This window comes from Rhinoraja longicauda, chromosome 5 (genome assembly GCF_053455715.1).
Source record: "Rhinoraja longicauda isolate Sanriku21f chromosome 5, sRhiLon1.1, whole genome shotgun sequence".
Lineage (NCBI taxonomy): Eukaryota > Metazoa > Chordata > Chondrichthyes > Rajiformes > Arhynchobatidae > Rhinoraja > Rhinoraja longicauda.
Window position 1 is genome coordinate 10,521,037 of NC_135957.1, and position 13,134 is coordinate 10,534,170.

At 44.0% G+C, this 13,134-nt stretch overlaps 2 protein-coding genes across 2 annotated transcripts in view; one reads left to right on the forward strand and one right to left on the reverse strand.

Annotated features, from left to right (window-relative positions):
- Positions 1-13,134, reverse strand: part of LOC144593840 (microcephalin-like) — a 145,655-nt gene that overhangs the window by 75,405 nt on the left and 57,116 nt on the right.
- Positions 1-13,134, forward strand: part of angpt2a (angiopoietin 2a) — a 93,286-nt gene that overhangs the window by 40,263 nt on the left and 39,889 nt on the right. The window contains exon 3 of the mRNA XM_078398905.1: positions 6,515-6,636. Coding sequence (XP_078255031.1) covers positions 6,515-6,636 — 122 coding nt within the window. The remainder of the gene's footprint in view (positions 1-6,514; positions 6,637-13,134) is intronic.

Consider the following 13,134-nt stretch of genomic DNA (forward strand, 5'->3'; position numbering starts at 1 on the left):
CATTCTTCTTCATGAACTTGTGGTTAATGTGTGGTGAATCACACCATACCACATTGTAGTGCTGACAAATTATAACGTGTACAAGAGAGGAGATTATGGGTATGAACACAATACCTCAGATTTTGGTGGGTTAGCAAACAAAACAATCAAGTCATCATTGATGGCAAACATAAAACCCTGAATTCTCAGTAAAACAAGCAAAAGTGTTGTGCAACTGAGAGAACTGAGAAATGTGGCCAATCTTTTGAGTCATAGGAAATGGAACCAAAAATGCAGTGTATTACATCAGGAGGGAATTTTTCATTTGCAAAGAGTTTAGATTTAATATCGACCATTTTGCTCTGTTTGAACAGCTGCCCCATTCCATAAATAATTGCTTCACCACAAGCTGTACAAACAGAGGCGTCTTGAGGCACTTAGCCGTGGAGTGTGAATGTTAGGACAGCGCTTGGTCTTAGGAGGAGAGAAGGGTGACCAGGGAGAAAGGCTTGTGGGGGGGGGGGGGGGGGAAGGACACTTCAAAGCGTCAGGACCTCAGTTGATCAAGACTGGGGCACCTTGAAGTGGTGAAGGAGGTGACATTGAAGATGCTCGATATCAGAGGAGATATTAGAAATAGGAAAGAGCAAGGACAGAGTGAATCAAAACAAGATTGAGATGTTGAGTACATTGGACTTTAAAGATACAGTGCGGAAACAGGCCAATCAGCCCACCAAGTCCGCGCCGACCATCGATCGTACATTAGCACTATCCTACATACTAGGGAAAATTTACAATTTTACCGAAGCCAATTAATCTACAAGTCTGTATGTCTTTGGAGTGTGGGAGAAAAGCGGAGCACCCGGACAAAACCCACGCAGTCACAGGGAGAACGTACAAACCCCGCACAGACAGCACCCGTAGTCAGGATTGAACCCAGGTCTCTGGCACAGTAAGGCAGCAACTCTACCGCTGCACCACTGTGCTGCCCCTTACTTTCAATTCACCACATCGAAAAGGTTCCATCACCAATGATAGATGATACTGGCATTTTATCATAGTTTCAGTTTTGCAATTAACTTTCAGGTGTTCCAATAACTGGTGCGGTGCGGTGGGGTCTGACAAGGATCAATAAAGAAAGAATTCTAAGTAAAGGACACAGAAAGCTGGAGTAACTCAGTGGGTCAGGCAGCATCTTTGGAAAACATGGATAGGTGACGTTTCAGGTCGGGACCCTTTTTCACTGTGCACTCTTCACTGTTGCACACTCTGCGGACAGTGAGGTTCTACCGTCACAGCCTGATGAAGTGATCAGTCCAATTAGGAAATATAAATTAGATAATAGCATAGGAAAAAAAAACCCTCACAAAGCAGGTAGATAGATATATGGCCATAAACTGGAGATACGAGGAACTGCAGTCTGAAGAAGAGACCCGACCCGAAGCATCACCTGTTCATGTTCTCCAGAGATGCTGCCTGACCTGCTGTTCCTCCAGTACTTTGTGCCTTTTGTTGTAATCCAGCACCTGCCTTTCTTTGTTTCTCTAAGGTTAAGATGTTGTTTGAGGAGGAGCTGGAACAGGATAACAAGCACCTGAAACACTGCAGGATTTAGTTTAGTTTAGTTTAGTTTAGAGATACAGTGCAGAAACAGGCCCTTCGACCCACCGAGTCCAGGCTGACCAGTGATCCCTGCACCCTAACCTACACACACTAGGGACAATTTACAATTATAGTAAGCCAATTAACCAACATACCTGTACGTCTTTGGAGTGTGGGAGGAAACCGGAGATTCCGGAGAAAACCTACACAGGTCACGGGAAGAACGTACAAACTCCATGCAGACAGCACCGGTAGTCAGGATCGAACTTGGGTCTCTGGTGCTGGCACTCTACGCTGTGCCACTGTGCCGCCCAAGAATGATAGAAGCTTTTTCTTTTTATGAATATCACATCAACTGAAAATCCCTGTTTGTCAAATCTTGCTTCAGTAATGAGAAAAATTGCATTTTGGTTCTCACTCAACACATCTTTGCGTCTGATCAATGTTTCCAAATTCCACCATTTCCACATTGACCCTTTCCTGCATGAGATTTGTGCCTTGTTTTCTTTTCCCCATTTCTTCCCCAGGCTAATTGTAAACAGCCACTCACCCCAACCTTTGTTTGCAACGCCTTATTGCTGAAGTTCAGCTGATCAGAAAACGATTGAAAGTACAGCCCACCACCGATTTTCCGGCACCATTGGTTCCAGAGCATTTCTGGATTATCCGTTTTGCTGGGCCAACAGAGGTCACGACCTCGGGGGGGGGCACTGGGGACAGATTCAAACCGTCATTCAGCGTGGAATTCCTGATGAGGTTGAGATCGGCCGCCTCACCCAGCCTTGGCGCCACAATTTTGGAGGGACTTCCAGGGGGGAGGGGGCAGAGGAGTAGACCACCAGTTGCTGGAAAATTGGTGATGGACCTGCATTCTATTTACTGGTTATACATAGAAACATAGAAACATAGAAAATAGGTGCAGGAGTAGGCCATTCGGCCCTTCGAGCCTGCACCGCCATTCAATATGATCATGGCTGATCATCCAGCTCAGTAACCTGTACCTGCCTTCTCTCCATACCCCCTGATCCCTTTAGCCACAAGGGCCACATCTAACTCCCTCTTAAATATAGCCAATGAACTGGCCTCAACTACCTTCTGTGGCAGAGAATTCCACAGACTCACCACTCTCTATGTGAAGAAATGTTTTCTCATCTCGGTCCTAAAAGACTTCCCCCTTATCCTTAAGCTGTGACCCCTGGTTCTGGACTTCCCCAACATCGGGAACAATATTCCCGCATCTAGCCTGTCCAACCCCTTAAGAATTTTATATGTTTCAATAAGATCCCCCCTCAGTCTTCTAAATTCCAGCGAGTATAAGCCTAGTCTATCCAGTCTTTCTTCATATGAAAGTCCTGCCATCCCAGGGATCAATCTGGTGAACCTTCTCTGTACTCCCTCTAAGGCTAGAATGTCTTTCCTCAGAATGTCACCACTCAGTTGATGATACCAGTGTACATGCTTTAAAAATTTCCCTGCATCGAACAATTACTTTTCTTCCCCTCAATATACTGCTCTTAATAAAGCACGGAAAGAGGCCCTTCGGCCAACCGAGTGCACACCAATCAGCGATCACCCCGTACACTAGCACTATCCTACACACTAGGGACAATTTACAAATTATTTTTTACCAAAGCCAATTAAACTACAAACCTGTACGTCTTTGGAGAATGGGAGTGTGGGAGGAAACTAGTTCTCCCGGGGAAAACTCACGTGGTCACGTACAAACTCTGTGCAGACACCACCCATTGTCAGGATCAAACTCAGGTCTGGGGCGCTGTAAGGCAGCAGCTCTATTGCTGCATCACTGTGCCACATATCATCTCTGATTTGGCTGGAAATTTGATTACAACAATGAAGGCTTTTGTGTCCTTATCTTTATTATATCTTTAATCTGATGGGTGGGACATTGGGTTCCATGTTTAAAAACAAAACATAATTCTTGGACGGGAGTAACAGATGTGCTTTGCTGGATCAATCTGCTGACAGTTCCTCAGTGATGTGACATTACTTATAGACAGAACTGTGAAATAGTAATTGTTTCATTTAATTTAGATTGGATTAATTTAACGTTACAGGTCCATCAAAGCGCACACCACAAAACTAACAAACAGTTCCCACCCTAAGGCCATCACCACACTGAACTCTGCACTGAAAGCACCCCCCCCCCATAGACAATATTTATACTGTACAATACCTACCTCTGTGCAAAACTGATATATTCATTTATAATATTTATTTTTATAATACTATTCTGTGCGATATCTTATATTCTAACAAAGACCTTCTGAGTGCAATATCTTATATTCTGATAAGGGTGCATACGTAGGCATAATGTGTACGCGTGTGTGAATCTGTGTGTATGTGTCACAGTATGTGCATGTGAGTGTATGAATAATAAAAAAAATTCTCACTTTTTAAATTTTATTTTATTGTTATTTTTCATCTTGTACATTTGAGGTCCGCTCAGGCAGTGCGCCTGAATGTCGTTGTATGCACCACTACAATGACAATAAAGTAAAGTATCATTAAGTATTAAGTATTAAGATACAGCGTGAAAACAGGCCCACTGAGTCTACGCCGACCATACTCCATATTGAAATCAAATTAACCGACAAATCTGTATGTCTTTGGAGTGTGGGAGGAAACCGGAGCACCCGGAGAAAACCCAGGCAGACACAAGGAGAAGGTAAAAACTGTGTACAGACAGCATCCGTAGTCAGGATTGAACCCAGGTTTCCAGCGTTTTGAGGCAGCAACTCTACCACTGCACCATCATGCTGCTCCTCGGCTGATGATTGTTCCAGACACCAATGTGATACCAGTTGTGACAGTATCATTGTGAAGGCAGCAGAATAGCTTAGACACAAGGAACTGCAGTTGCTGTAACCTTGCATAGAACACAAAGTGCTGGAGTAACTCAGCGGGTCTGGCAGCTGGCTTCATAGATAAAACTAGGGTTGCCTACTGTCCCGTATTAGCCAGGACATCATGTATTTTGGGCTAATTTGGTTTGTCCTGTATGGGACCGCCCTTGACCCGTATTAGGCTCGGGGGGGGGGGGGGGGGGGGGGCACAGTAGGCCTGGACGCTGAAGGCCCCTACACTGTAGGCCCTGATGCTATAGGTCCCAACAATTTAGGTCCCGACACTCTAGGTTTCCAACATTTTAGCTCCGGACAATCTAGCCACCAAACAGGTGGCGTAGCAACCCGCCTCCCGGCCCAGGCGGCCGCCATCGGTGGAGCGGGAGCACGTGGCTGCTGGCTGGGTGAGGTCATGTGGGGAGCGGGGTGGTGACGTCACCTTGTCCCGTATTTGGGAGTGAGATAGTTGGCACCCCTAGATAAAACACAGGTAGGTCTGGTGAAAGTCTAACCCTAGCACAAGTCACTTGTTAGTCTTTATAGGAAAGGGCAAGATTGGGAATAAAACTGGCAAAAAAACACAAAATGGTGATTTATCCTCAATGGTTCAATGGTTTATTTATTATCATGTGTACCAAGGGACAGTGAAATACTTTTTGTGCATATAGATCGGCAGGACTATCACCATAAATAATGCTTCCCTGAATACAATGTTTGGTATTGCGGCTTTGCAGTTGACTTGCCCTCCTTTTCAGCCTGCTGGGCTGAGATTTTCCTCCATTTCCTTTGCACCGATCTTCCAATCTACCTCATTGTGCCCCTTGCATTTATTGTAATCTGCTCTTTCTCTGCAGCTGTAACACTGCCGCTTCCTTTCCCTTTTGCACGATCTGATATTGTCATGCGTGTTAGGATCACACCGACAGTTGGTATGTCCGGATAGCACGCAAAACAGTTTTCATGATATCTCGGTACACATGGTAATAATAAACCAATACCTTTTCCTGAGTTCATATTTAGTTTAGTTTAAATTACATACAGCCTGGAAATAGGCCCTTTGGCCCACCGAGTCCGTGCCAACCAGCGATCCCTGTACACTAACACACCCTAGGGACAATTTACAATTATACCAAGCCAGTTAGGCTATAAACCTGCACGTGTTTGGAGTGTGGGAAGAAACCAGAGATCCCAGAGAAAACCAGGTTACAGGAAGTACATGCAAACTCCGGAGTGACAGCACCTGTAGTTAGGATCAAACCCGGGTCTCTGGCGTTGCAAGGCAACAACTCTACCGCTGCGCCATCTTGCCGCCTGTTCCATACAGTGGAAATTAATATTTTTGCGACACTTCCTAACCCGTTACATTTTCCAAAACATAAAGCTTTGGCAGGAGACATACCTGTTTTTAATTCAGCAGAGAAGCCTCTACTTCCTTATTCTAGATAAGCATTTATCTGCACCATCACTTTTCCATTTTCTAAATATTTCTGCTCTTTCTGGTGAAAAGCTCCCTTCACAATGTTATATCTTCATATCAAAAATACAATATTCAGTATTGCACAAGACTAAAGATTGAATTTTTCTTGAGGGCGGCACAGTGGCGAGGTGGTAGAGTTGCTGCCTTACCGCGCCAGAGACCCGGGTTCCATCCTGACTATGAGTACTGTCTGTACGGAGTTTGTACGTTCTCCCCGTGGGTTTTCTCTGGGATCTCCAGTTTTCTCCAAAGATGTCCAGGTTTGTACTTTACATGGCTTGGTATAATTGTAAATTGTCTATAGTGTGTGTAGGATAGTGTTGTTGTGCGGGGATCGCTGTTTGGCGTGGACGCGGTGGGCCAAAGGGCCTGTTTCCGCACTGTATCCCTAAACAAAACACAACTTTTCGCCTTGGAAAGAGAAAAAAAGTCACAAATTCTCTTGGTGACAGAAATAACACTTTCTGTCTTGGTGACAGAAATGCACTGGTGACAGAAATGTACTGTAAGTTTTACTGGGTCCAATCAAAATGGCATTAGAGCCGTTTTATATTTTTCCCCCAGTATAAACATATCCATCTGATTTTTCCAGGTTCTGAATCAAACATCTCGACTTGAGCACCAACTTTTGCAAAACTCTCTCTCAACAAACAAATTGGAAAAACAGATCATGGACCAAACTAATGAAATAACAAAACTACATGATAAGAATGGGTAAGTAAACTATCAAGACCCCCCACAGCTCCCCTTTCATTTTGGTTACTGTGCATCATGGTCACTTTATCTTAGTTTGGTATCTTTGCCAGATGGGATGTCTGGAGTTGGCTGACTTGGTTTGTTAGACTCAGGGCTCCAGTGCTACATTTCGAGGACTTGACTCATTGAGTTGACTCAGAATGCAGACCTGTCCTGTGTGACTGTGTGCATGGTATGTGTCGCTGTGTGTATAACTCCCAGAATATTCCACATTCAGTCGCTGCCTATGACAATGATAGATTTCTCAGGTCAAAGGTTTTCACCTGTGGTCTTGGGTCAAAAGTTTGGTTCTTTAGCTTTAACAACTAAACTAAACTTAACTTATTTTAAAGTCGCGACGTGGAAACAGGTCCTTCGGCCTTCCTAGTCCTCAGTGACCAGCGATCGTCCCGCACAATGTACTTGAGGGACAATTTACAATTTTTACTGAAGCCAATTAACCTTCAAACCTGTACGGCTTTGGAGTGTGGGAGTAAACCCACGCCCTGAGAAAACCCACATGGTCACAGGGAGAACGTACAAACTCCATACACATGTACAGACAGCGCCTGTAGTCAGGATCAAACCCTGACTCTGGCGTCTCTGGCGTTGTAAGGCAGCAGCTCTACCACTGCGCCATTGTGCCACCCCATGTTCATGACATGTGAGCCTGTTTGGGCCAGGCAAACACAGTTTTAGTGTCAAATTGTACGACACATGAGTACAATCAAGCCTTTACACAACTACAACAGGTAGTATAGAGAAAAAAAACGTCACGCAGAATAAATTCATAAATCATAGGAGCAGAATTAGGCCATTCGGCCCATCGGTACTGCTCCCTCATTCGACCGCGGCTGATCTGTTTTTACCTCTCAACTCCATTCTTCTGCCTTCTCCCTGTAACCCTTGACACTCTTACTAATGAAGAACCTATTAATCGCCGCTTTAAAAATACCCAATGACTTGGCCCCAATAGCTGTCATTACCCACTGACTAAAGAAATTTCCACTGACTAAAGAAATTCCTCCTCATCTCCTTCGTAAAGGCATTGTGTACAGTGTTATAGAATTACAGCTATAACATTACAACATTACACCTTGCACCCCATTGGCATCAGATAGGAATAGTTGGTTGGAGATCAGCCAACAATGATCCATTCAACAATGTTTAAATTAATAGGATATTTCAAATGCTTCAAGACACTATAATTTTAAGATACGTTCTTCTGCTAAGAATGCAGGTCAATGAAAGAATTCCCAAGTTTGCTTGCCTTTCTAAACAGTAGTAAAACAGGGAAGTGGACAAAGTGAAAGTGTGTAGCTTTCTGGCAGGGTTGCTGCTGTTTTGCATTCCACCCAGAAAGATGACATGGACAACCCAAAACTATCTGCACCGCAGATTATCTGTAACTCTACTGAATAAACAACATTACTCAGAGTGGTGCTCCTCTGCGTTTTTTCAATTTAGGAATTCAAGTTCCAAAACCACATGGTCTAGTTTTTTAAAAATCCCACTTAAATTTAATGTTTTTTTCACAAGCCAAGGATGTCGCCCCAATCTCCCAATCTACCTCATTGCCGCCTTTGCACTTTTTATTTATCAGAAGGCATAGGAGCAAAATTAGGCCATTTGAAACCCATCGAGTCTGCTTTGCCATTCGATCGTGGCTGATCTATTTTTCCCTCTCAAACCCATTCTCCTGACTTACCCCTGTAACCTTTGACACCCTTACTAATCAAGAATTTGTCAATCTCCGCTTTAAAAATACCCAATGACTTGGCCTCCACAGCCATCTGTGGCAATGAATTCCACAGATTCACCACCCTCTGACAAAATAAATCCCTCCTCATCTTGTTTCTAAAGGTACGTCCTTTTATCCTGAGGCTGTCCTAGACCCTCCCACAAGTGGAACCATCCTCTCCACATCCACTCTATTCAGGCCTTTCGTTATCCAGTAGATTTCAATGAGATTCCCCCCTCATCCTTCTGAACTCCAGCGAATACAGGCCCAGAGCCATCAAACGCTCCTCTGTACTTTTTACCTGTAATTTTTTTGTCCTCTAATAAGGCTACATTGTGCACTCCGATATATTTCTCTTTGCATTACCTGTTTTTTAATCTAATGGCTTGAATCTCCTAATTATTAGTTTTTTTAGTGTATCAGTAACTCCTTAGACAAAAACAATCGCTGGTTTAGTTTAGTTTAGTTTAGAGATACGGCGTGGAAACAGGCCCTTTAGCCCAACGTCACCAACGATCACCCCCATATACTGACCTTATCCCACACGCTAGGGACAATTTACAAATTTTACAGAAGCCAATTAACCACCAACCCTGTACGTCTATGGAGACTGGGTGGAAACCGGAGCATCCGGGGAAAGCACATATGGTCACAGGGAGAACATACAAACTCTGTGCAGGCAGCCCCCGTAGTCAGGATCGAACCCGGGTCCCTGGCGCTGCAAGGCAGCAACTCTACTGCTGCGCCACCTTGCCATCCCGGCACAATATATAGCATGATTTGACTGGATAGCATGCAAACAGAGTTTTTCAATGCATCACAGTAATGAACCAATATACTACAGAGCCAACTTCCTCCACACTCTATACCTATCCCAGCATCCTCACCCCAAACCCAATCCTGTCATTCTGTTTGCATGACTCAGCTGAGTTGCTGCCTCACAGTGCCAGAGACTTAGGTTCGATCCTGACCACTGGTGCAGTCTGTACGGAGTTTGTACGTCCTCCCCTTTAACTCGTGGGTTTTCTCTGGGTGCTCCGGTTTCCTCCCACACTTCAAAGACGTACAGGTTTGTAGGTTAATTGGCTTTGATAAATATTGTAAATTGTTCCTAGTATGTGCAGGAAAGAACCAGTGTCTGGGAATTGCTGGTCGGTGCTGACTCAGTGGGCTGAAGGGCCTGTTTCCACACTGCGTCTCTCAACTAAACCAAACATGGTAACACAGCGGGAACTAAACCTTTGACCCAAAGCCACAGGGTGCAAATCAACCAGGTAATTGGTTTATCCTGACTGAATTAATCAAACCTTGAAGTGTCATGATGACACAGGAGAATGGATTAGAGACGGACGCAGACGCATTTGCGCAAAGACATGAAAACAACATGAGAGCATTAAAAATAGAAGTAACCAGATTTTCCTCTCGTCACATCACATTATTGGTATGTCAGCACTGAAGGCGACAGAAAGAATTTGCCTGATCCAATTAAAACTCAAAATGCACAAGTTGGAAAGGGTACAGAGAAGATTTACGATGATTTTGCCAAGACTCGAGAGCCTGAGTTACAGGGAAAGTTTAGCAGGCTAGGATTCTATTCCTTGGAGTGCTGGAGGATGAGGGGTGATCTTATAGAGATATACAAAATCATGAGAGGAATAGATTGGGTAGGGGAATCTTGCCCAGAGTAGGGGAATTGACAAACAGAGGACAGAGGTTTAAGGTGATGGGGAAAAGGTTTAATAGGAATCCGAGGGGTAATTCTTTCACACAAAGGGTGGAACGAGCTGCTGGAGGAGGGAGTCGAGGCAGGGACTATCGCAATATTTAAGAAACATTTGAACAGGTACATGGTTATGACAGGTTGAGAGGGATATGGGCCAAACGCAGGCGGGTGGGACGAGAGATGATGGGACATGTTGGTCGGTGTGGGCAAGTTAGGCCTAAGGGCCTGTTTCCACACTACATGACTCTATGACACAAACATCAATCATTTAATTTGACTTGTGCTATTTTGCACGGGGTGGCATTGTTAAAATATTTTTCCGCTTTTCCCCACGAGTTATCTGTAGGCACTTTAATCTCAGTTGTGCTGAAAAATGTTGCTACAACTGCAAAACTGGGACTTTAATCATTTCAGTGCGAATGTTTGTGCTTCTTCAGATCTTATCAAATACACTCAAGTTGCTTTTACAGTTTGACACTAGATTTTTTTCTCCCCACCCTCGGGTATCTCCTCTAGTCATCACTTGTTGCTGCGAGGAATGAGTCTGCCTTAGATTTTCATGCTGCCAGTTTTGTTTTCTGTTCCCTCATTGTTAGTTGTTGATCATAGAGCTAGTTTCCATTGAAGATAGACACAAAAAGCTGGAGTAACTCAACGGGACAGGCAGCATCTCTGGAGAGAAGGAATGTCTGACGTTTCGGGTCGAGACCCTTCTTCCGACTGGTTAGGGATAAGAGAAACAAGAGATATAGACGATGATGTAGAGAGATAAAAGAACAATGAATGAAAGATATGCAAAAAAAGTAATGATGAAGTAACGATTGTTTCCATGAAGAACACAGTATAAAATAAAACCTAAACTCACTTCAGCTAATTCCAGCTAATAATCCTTATCCAAATTGTGTTTGTCAGAAGTGTAGTGAAAATATTGTCTGGGCTGGCTAAGCAGGACTGAGCTGATACACAGCAAATTTTCAAAGATTTTGCATTGCTCTTAAAACTGGTCTGGCCCCAGTTAACAAAGCTTGAATATTCAACTTTTAGTTTAGTTTAGTTTAGAGACACAGCATGGAAACGGGCCCTTTGGCCCACCGAGTCCATGCCGTCCAATGATCATCCCGTATACTAGTTCTATCCTGCACACTAAGGACAATTTTTACAGAGACCAATTAACCTACAAACCTGCAAGTCTCTGAAATGTGGGAGGATACCGGAGCACCCGGAGAAAACATTAGCAGCAGTAGAGTTGCAACCTTACAATGCCAGAGATCTGGGTTTGATCCTGACTGCGGGTGCTGTCTGTAGAGAGTTAGAACGTTCTTCCCGTGGGTTTTCTGTGTGGGTTTTCTCCGGGAGCTCCAGTTTCCTCCCACACTCCTAAGATGTACAGGTTTGTAGGCTAATTGGCGTGGTAAAAAGTGTAAATTGTCCTTAGTGTGTGTAGGATAGTGGTAGTGCGTGGAGATCGCTGGTCGACGTGGGTAGGCCGAAGGGCCTGTTTCCGCGCTGTATCTCTAAACGAAACTAAACGTGGTCTTTTCAGCCTGCTTTGCATTCAGTCATGAATTATCTTGGGGAACAGCATGTGGTTAGTTAAATCTCACAGCCCTTGAATTCCACAAGTTTCCACATTGAAAATACCAATGACCGACTATCCAAGCCTTTGGGAATAGCTTTGTCAAAGGATTCAAAATTCTCTGCTAAAGAAATGCCTTCCAACTTCAGAGCGACATTTCTTGCACTTTCTCCTCAAATGGTGACCCATAGACCCAGACTCACTAATCAAGAGAAGGAACCACATATTTACGGCTCATTCAGATATTGTGGACTGGTTCAGTACATCTCAGTGAAGGTGTACAAACTCACACCACCACGCAACTATCTAGTGTAGGAAATAACTGCAGATGCTGGTTTACACCGGAGTGCTGGAGTAACTCAGTGGGTCGGGCAGCATCTCTGGAGAAAAGGAATAGGTGACCTTATGGATTGGAACCCTACTTTCAGTCTGAAGAAGGGTTCTGACCCAAAACGTCACCTCTTCCTTGTCTCCAGAGATGCCGAGTTACTCAACTTTCTAGGTTGGACATAAATATACAGTAATAGAGCACAGAAATACAGAATAGAGAAGAGAAACAGACTCTTCGTTCCAACTTATCCAAGCCGACCAAGATGCTTCATCTATACTAGTCCCACCTGCCTGCGTTTAATCCATATCTCTCTAAAATCCCCCCATGAATGTACCTGTCCAAATGGCTTTTACATGTTGTTATAGAACTTCCTTCAACGACCTAATGCAGGGACTATCACAACGTTTAAGAAACATTCTGACAGGTGCATGGACAGGACAGGTTTAGAGGGATATGAGCCAAATGAAGGCAGTTGGGATTCGTGTAGATGGGGCATGTTGGTCGGTGTGAACAAGTTGGGCCGATGGGCCTGTTCCACACTCTATGACTCTATCTCCTGTGGCAGCTTGTTCCATATACCCACCACCCTCTGTGTGAAAAGATTGCCCTTCAATTTCCTGTTAAATGTTTCCCCCCTCACCTGAAACCTATTTTTGATTCCTCTACTCTAGGCAAAAGACCTATCTATACCCCTCATGATCTCATACTCCTCTACAAGATCACCCCTCGGCCTCCTGCGGTTCAAGGAATAAAGTCCTAGCCTGTCCAACCTCTCCCTGTAGCTCAGGACTTCCAAGTCCTGGCAACATCCTCGTAAATCAGTGAAGATGACCTTATATTTAAGGTCATCATCACTGATTTACGAGGATGTTCCCAATACTTGAGGACCTGAGCTATAAGGAAAGGTTGAGCAGGCTAGAAATTTATCTTAACCGATTAATCCCCACCAATAGATTTACTCACAATATTATAAAAATAAAACTAGGCATTAAATTAATTGGACTTTAAAAGCTTCAAAAAAATACAGTTGCAAGTCATTATACAACAGCATGCATTGAGATTCTCAGTAAAACCACAAAACTTGATTTTCGCACAAATGACAATCT